The sequence below is a fragment of the Lathyrus oleraceus genome, chromosome 5 (genome assembly GCF_024323335.1).
Source record: "Lathyrus oleraceus cultivar Zhongwan6 chromosome 5, CAAS_Psat_ZW6_1.0, whole genome shotgun sequence".
Taxonomy (NCBI): domain Eukaryota; kingdom Viridiplantae; phylum Streptophyta; class Magnoliopsida; order Fabales; family Fabaceae; genus Lathyrus; species Lathyrus oleraceus.
This window is the reverse complement of record NC_066583.1, coordinates 196,466,149-196,473,606: the sequence shown is the minus strand read 5'-3', so window position 1 is coordinate 196,473,606 and position 7,458 is coordinate 196,466,149. Positions and strand designations below refer to the sequence as shown.

Sequence of the window (7,458 nt, the reverse complement as noted above, 5' to 3'; positions counted from 1 at the left end):
TAGAATTAAGGGTGCTCATTTTACTACATAATCTCACTTACACTCGAAGTATCAATGCTAGGAGAAAAAGTCTTCATTGAGAGAGTATATGAACTATGAAACACCAATCTTTACTTTAATGCAAAAGTCTTTCAATTCAATTTAGTTTTCTAGTCCAATTACTTTCGTTTACACACCATTCAACATTTTCTTTCTCTTTTGCTTTACTGCAACAATTTGCTCTATTTCTGTTGAGATTATATTTTCACACTTTCAATACAACTATTTTGACCCAGTTGAAATATAATCCTTTCTTAAAAGAAAACCATAAGTTAGGAATTTTAGCACAATGTCCTAGGATTCACTAGTCGATCCTGCTTGTAACCTTTAATTAAGAGACAAGCGATTGTTTAGGAAATTTCAGCGTAAACAAATTGGCGCGCTTAGTTGGATCGTGCCAAAGTTTTCTAGTTTGTATAGGTATACACACTTTTTCCTATAATTTATTTTTACATTCATGAGCATTTCTGGGTTGTTTGCATATGTTTAAAGAGTGGAAAGTCTTTGCCGAAAATGACGTGCCCTTATGTATACAATACTAGTGCACATAATAATCTCCAAAATGTAGTAGAGGAACCAGTTAGGTCGACGATTGAAGATGCGGTTGTATCAACAACTGTTAGGACAACTATTCAGATGGCGTCGTCAACATAAGTTGTACCGGTGCCATCACAAGGGGTAACTCCCCCACCACAGTCAGAAAATGCCTTGTTTAACCCTACGGTCGCAAGGCCTTTGTTAGGTTTTTTTATGCCAACGAATAATAGGGATAACCCTTAGGTCATGCCAACGTCGATGATGGCTGGCCTGCAAACTAAAATGTCTATGTATAGTGATAATGCAATGGTAACAACACCATTGTATAACCCTTAGAATGCCTCTGCATCGACCATTAATAATATGGGCCAACTAAGACAAATATGCTATATCGCTCAGACAAAACCATCATTGAATACCACTTTTATGATGGCTATGAGGCAATAAATGGATGATGGTAATCTGAAATTAGTAAACACTCTCACCCAACAAATGGGGACTATTTTCATCCCACTAATTACAAACACAAACCAAACTTATGAGTTATTGGAAAATCAAATGGGGCGAATAGCCGATTTCTTTGGCACACCCTAGATCCCTTCTCCACCAATTTCCCAGATATTGAATGTGGGGCAAGCAGAAACACCTGAAAATGGATTGGTTTAGGCGAATGCAAGCTAAAATTAAGGGCTTCGACATGAACCGATCCCAAATAGGGAGGAAGTAGAATACATGGCTCAAGCTAACCCCTGATGGTTCATAGGAACCAGGATGCGGATCAAGTCCTTTGCAATGTTCAACATAATAGCTTTGGTGGGCACAATAATATAGCAAATATGGTCGAACAGATTTTGGCCAAAAATGGTCTTAATGTGGGCCTCCATAGGCCTAACTCACTACAACAAACAAGACCTTAGACAGCGCTTTTTTTAGCCTTAGACAGCGCTTTAAAGCGCTGTCTAAACCTCCGCTGCTAAAGGTTTAGACAGCGCTTTTTTAAATCTTAAAAGCGCTGTCTAAGCCCCCCCCCCCTTAGACAGCGCTTTGGCCAAAAGCGCTTTATAAGACCCTCTTATTTTAAATTTTTTAGGTATACCTTAGACAGCGCTTTTAGCGCTGTCTAAGCCCCACCCCTTAGACAGCGCTTTGGCCAAAAGCGCTTTCTAAGACCCTCATATTTTAATTTTTTTAGGTATACCTTAGACAGCGCTTTTCAAAAAGCGCTGTCTAAGCCCCCCCTTAGACAGCGCTTTTGCCTAAAGCGCTTTCTAATCCCCCCTTAGACAGCGCTTTTTACAAAAGCGCTGTCTAAGGTATACGAAATTTTTTGAAGCTTTTGTTTTAAACCACATTTTTTCCAGGTTTATAAACCAGAATTTCTACCTGTTTTCAACCATATTTTGACAGACAATTATCACATTTTATATATGCCATTTTGGCCTTTTTTCTACCAATTTTTGGCTAACAAATATATATATATATACCAATTCAAACCAATTTTGCCTTAAATGTACTAAAATATATACAAATTTATGTACACATTTACAAGTCATTACATATACTACAAATGTACACATTAATTACACAAATTTATGAACAAACATTGAGGTATCCGTCACGGTATCCGTGGTCATTCGATCGGCACAGATCCATGTTTTATCCATGGTTTTCCTACTTATTAAAGTAAACAATTAATCCAGACGAAAATACATAACTAAGGTAGTATCTTTGAATATCCTAACAATTATAAAGTTCAATTCATTTTAAACTTCAAAAACCTATACATAACCAATGTTAATATAAACTTCAATAACGTATCCGGATTAGTCGATTTCACTTAGAAAGTTGTCAACCCAGTCTCTGACTCATACTTGAAGTCATTTTCATTATCACCCACCACACACTTCACTGGCCTCTGGGAACAGTAAACCCCAAATCTTCCACTTCCTCTCACTTTTAGGCTAACTGATGCAGCTACTCCTTTTTGATGGATTTCAAACTGTTCCACAGCTCCTCCAGTGTTGAACATATCCAATAGCCCTATTGGTGCAAACCAAATACCTTGCGCGATTTCCTGTCAAAAAGCATCAATTCATTCAGCATATCATGTTCATCGGTACCAAACAAACAATTCTTTGCAATATCTTGTATAACAAACTTGCTTAAGCCTTACCTTGATTGGATAGAAATGGAAAAGCTCGTATTCTAGAACTTTTAATGTCACTGGCATTGAAGCACCCTTTGGTAAAAGAGCTATGTTGCCTGAAATGTGGATGCTAGTCAATATTTTAATAAAGTTGAATTTCACAGTAGCAATTTCACTTCTTGAAATTCAAAGATTTTAAGCTCAATGAAATTACCTGATCTATAAGAAAAGACAACAGCATCTCCATTCCAATCAGCACCAGCTACTTGAGCAATAAGATCAACATCAGAGGTACAGACAGAGCCAGTAAGTGTCTCAGGGGTTTCGCAATGAATACGGTTTTTCTTCTCTATCTTGCACCACCCGGCACCTTGACAGTTAAATACACCAACAACTCCACAACATTTGTTCAAATTCCATATCTTGAGCAAGCTGAAAATGAATTTTAATACACAAGATTCAAGCATACCAACTAGTGACTACTAAAGAAAAACTCCTATCAATGACTGTCTCTGATAGGAGCTGAACTCCGTCTCTTGAAGTTACAAGGTCAAACTCTTAACACTGAATATCAGATAGAATATTTAACAAACCTTTTCCCATCTCTTGCTGGATCAACAAAGAGAGAGTCAACAGTGGGTCGGGCGGGTAACTGAGCACGGAGAACCGAGCCATCAGGAAGAACCAATTTCTTTAGAAGATCAAAATTATGCCTTCCTGGTTTATCACTATATACGCAACAAAAGCAACATGACGATATTAATACATATAGTCATGTATAACCAAATGTTGAACAAGAACTGCAATGAATGTCAATATACTACCTGACATAAATTGGGCCTCCACTGATCGCACGAGCTGCAGCATGATACTCGGCTGCCGGGTGTAAACTCTGAAATTACCAATATACTTTTGTTAACAAGAATATAGCTATTAAAAGGTACTCAAAATACAGATTCACTTCTACTTACATGAAACATGTCCCAGTCAGGTTGCATGAACTCTCCAAGGAAAATTGAGTTATACGTAACCGATGAAACATGAATGGTATGAGAAGCAGGATCATGTGGGTAAAAGTCATCAGAGGCTCTCAGAACAGCAGTCTGCTTGGCACTATAGAGGCCATCAGTATTGTGACACATGCAAGAAATGCATCCGTTGTCGCAAAAATTTCGAGCAATAGAAGCCTCGAGAGCTTGATGATAGCTACGTGTGATTGAGACTCTTCCGCCATGTCCTGAACCAAGGGTCTCGATAATGTTTTGCACATCAACTTTCACTCCATCTACTCCGCACGAAGCTAAGTAAGCATGAAGCTCATTGTAGAAATCAAAGACCTTTTTCGGATGAACCAGACCTAACCCATGGACAGTCAAGCTGTCCATGACGGCGTCTGGTTGATTTCCTAGAACGCCCGGGGAGTGTATGGGGTATGCTACAACAGTGTTGAAGTGCTCCATTCCAATTGCTGTTGGCTTCACTCCACCCCAATAACCAGCTAGAGCATGCCAAACATATACATACCTGCCATAGAAAACCAAAAATTCAGAAACATAAAATAAACAATTAAGTCATGATAATTCTTCTGTCACATAACTCAACAACTCGAAGAATACGAATCATTTTGAAATGAATTTATAGGATTTCAGGATGCTAGACCATACTTCATATTGTGTAGTTGCTTTGTTTGATCTACAACATGCTCCAAGCCATTCCCCCCACCATTCTTTTGAAACTTAGTGTTTTCTTTAATACCAGTCAACCGTGTCGCAAACCTGCAAGAATCATATCTCCGAGGATCAGTTATACATTTCTAAATTAGGACTTTTTCTATGCAATGTGCATGAAAAATGCTAAATTAAGAAACAAGATAAAATCTTACTGTGCTCCTTGTACAACAGAATCGGCATCTTTTGGTTTACTCTCAATCTGTTGCCAACCATCATCGATGATGAGAAACCGTGGAGATGCACCTCCCTCTGATAGGCTAAAGGAAAAGAAATGAAATGAAACACAGCATTTCAGTAACTAGTTGGTGCCTCTAAACATCATCTTGATCTCTTTTCACTTACCATAAAAAAGAAAAGCAAGACACTCATGTTTCTCTCACAAATTACCTTTTCAATCCTTCCTCAATACCCTCAGCTGTGACATCAGTATAGAAAGCATCCCATGTGCACCAGCCAAACCAGTCAACGAAAGACGGTAACTGTGTAAAACCAATCGATAAAAAAGTTAGAAGATCTATTACATAACTAAAAGATGGATCTACTGGTGATATGGCTAAGATAAGATTCTTACTATTTTCTTCTCGCGGTGCAGAAAAGTTTGCATGTGTTTTTCAACAGCCCTTAATAACACGCAGAAAAGAAATCAGTAACACCACATTTGTCAAAATACAAATCACAATTTCACCAAATGAGAGAAAAAATCTTTTTTCTATAGCTGCAAATGACTTTACAACATCATAGGGAAACAAAGAGAAAAGATGAAATAGACAAAAAGAGAAAAACGCGTCACTTGACACTCTAAATCCAAACAGATCGAAAACTCTCCGACACTCTTATAGCTCGCCTCTGCAAAAATCCAAACAGATCGAAAACTCTCCGACACTCTAAGTGTATCCAAATATTTCAAGTAAGTCACCGCATCATACCTATCAGGAAAATGGCACACAACAATCAGTGCCTAAATGAATAATTAAATAAAAGGCATGCAACCGCAATATAATCTATGACATTGACGTTTTCAATGTCCCTATAACCGCTTTTGACCCTAAATTTCCACATTGTGGAGAATTGCAAAGCAGCTATTACAATGACTGTGGTTTAAAACCTTGATAAGCAGCAAGCACCATTAAAGATACATCAAATAGAATACAAATGCAATGAAAGAACAAACAGCAAAAGAACCTGACTAGATAATCCAACAATTTCCTCAAGGTCTTGAGATCAGAGACGAGTTGCTTAGTCTGTTTCCCCAAAGTATGCCAAATTGGATCCAACTGTCTCCTGACAATCTCATCAAACGACTTGAACAACCCATTCTCCACAGTCAAATCCTCCACATCAACCTTATTCGTCTTCCTCATCTCCTTCAAGCACGCACCCATAACTTCAACAATAGCCTTCTGAATCCCCATCATGTACTTACTCATCGGAACCCTAATATCGACAACATCCGGCGGGTCCTGCTCAAGCTCCTGCGAAACATAAACCTGAAATCTCGGCCAAAGATGCAGCTTACGAATATGCAAACACTTCATAGTTCTCTCCGCCTTCGCAAAACCCGAAACCATCGCTTGTGGCCTATCGGAGAAAACACGAACAAACGCACTTCGATTGAGAGAACGAAAAATCCTAACAATAAAAGCTTCAGTGGAAGTCTCCGAAACGGAATGAGCGTTGAGGATGATGAGTCCGGAGATAATTGAGGCAGGTAGTTTATTAGTGAGAAGATCAACGATGAGGATTCTAGGGGTAATGAAACAGACGGAGCCGGAAGAGTAGAGGGAGTGGCGGTGGTTAACGGGGAGGTCGGCGGTGATTTCGACGGGGACTTGGTAGAATTGGGGGTTTAGGGTTTTGAGATGGAAATTGATTTTGGATTTGAGAGTGGCGGAGGAAGGAGATAGAATGAGAAGTGTTGCCTGAGAAGTGGAGTGAAGAAGGAGAAAAGATGAAATGAGTTTCGATAGAGAGAGACCTGAAGAGAGAATGACGAGACCGCCATTGGTGTCTTCGAGAAGCTCTGTGATTATGTGTTCGTGGAATTGAAGACTTCCAAAAGCGCTTTCTAAAAGCGCTTAGACAGCGCTTTCCAAAAGCGCTTTCTAAACCCACCCTTAGACAGCGCTTTCCAAAAGCGCTTTCTAAACCCACCCTTAGACAGCGCTTTTGGTTTTAATTTTTTTTTTAATTTAAAGACTTTAGACAGCGCTTTATCAAAAGCGCTGTCTAAAGTCTATATTTAAAAGCGCTTTCTAAAAGCGCTGTCTAAGGGGGGTCTTAGACAGCGCTTTTAGAAAGCGCTGTCTAAGACCCCCCCTTAGACAGCGCTTTCATTATTTTTTTGGAACATTTTCCGTGTTTTATTTTAATTTTAACCTTAGACAGCGCTTTCTTTTAAAAGCGCTGTCTAAGATGCGCTGTTAAAAGTCATTTTTGGCGTAGTGACTTCACATCTCCTTTCTCAGAATATGCTCGACAAACAAAACTACCCAAGGGTTGGAAAGTACCCAAGTTCACTAAGTTCGCTGGCGACATGAGTGAGTCGACGGTCAAACATGTCACTAGGTAACAAACCAAAGCAGGAGACATAACAAACAACGATAATTTGAAGATAAAGTATTTACTAAACTCTCTTACGAAAACTCCTTCACCTGGTTCACTACATTACCTCCACACTCTGTTCAAACATGGAGTCAGTTTGAGAGGTTGTTCCATGAACGTTTTTACATGGGCTGATCAAAAATAAGTCTGAAAGAGTTGGCTAGTGTTAGGCGAAAAATCCTTGAGCCCATTCATGATTATCTCAACAAGTTTAGACTTCTTAAAGCAAAATGCTTTACACAAGTCCCTAAACACGAACTAGTCGAAATGGCTATTGGGAGGCATAAACTACTCAATTGGAAAGAAGTTAGACACTCAGATCTTTACTATTGCCGATTCTGAAATGCAGACGGTTTACCCCCAGACTGAAGAGGGGCTGATTGACTTTTCGGAGCGACAAAAGCT

General features: G+C 39.1%; 2 protein-coding genes across 2 annotated transcripts; both read right to left on the bottom strand.

Moving 5' to 3' along the window:
• Nucleotides 1–2,413: 2,413 nt before the first annotated feature.
• On the bottom strand, nt 2,414–5,080 carry LOC127079666 (probable galactinol--sucrose galactosyltransferase 2; the record flags this gene model as incomplete). Its single annotated transcript, XM_051020048.1, has 10 exons — nt 2,414–2,650; nt 2,750–2,838; nt 2,937–3,154; nt 3,316–3,450; nt 3,547–3,614; nt 3,694–4,246; nt 4,387–4,497; nt 4,605–4,709; nt 4,840–4,931; nt 5,024–5,080. Coding segments are annotated over 10 exons (1,665 nt in total), but the record flags the coding sequence as incomplete, so codon positions are not given.
• A 99-nt stretch (nt 5,081–5,179) lies between these two features.
• On the bottom strand, nt 5,180–7,167 carry LOC127079665 (DNA repair endonuclease UVH1-like). The gene is made up of 3 exons (XM_051020047.1): nt 7,121–7,167; nt 5,635–6,501; nt 5,180–5,378 (listed from the first exon to the last, which is right to left on the bottom strand). The coding sequence occupies exons 1-3, from the start codon at nt 7,165–7,167 to the stop codon at nt 5,180–5,182; spliced, it is 1,113 nt and encodes a 370-aa protein (XP_050876004.1).
• Between the last annotated feature and the right edge of the window lie 291 nt (nt 7,168–7,458).

Bases quoted from the DNA above. Each gene is read 5' to 3' on its own strand.
- LOC127079665 (XM_051020047.1), bottom strand. From the start codon at position 7,167: ATGGAACAACCTCTCAAACTGACTCCATGTTTGAACAGAGTGTGGAG. The intron at 6,502-7,120 runs GTAATGTAGTGA...CGCTTTTGGAAG, and splicing joins TGTTTGAACAGAGTGTGGAG to TCTTCAATTCCACGAACACA. The intron at 5,379-5,634 runs GTTCTTTTGCTG...TTTTCCTGATAG, and splicing joins TTGTTGGATTATCTAGTCAG to GTATGATGCGGTGACTTACT.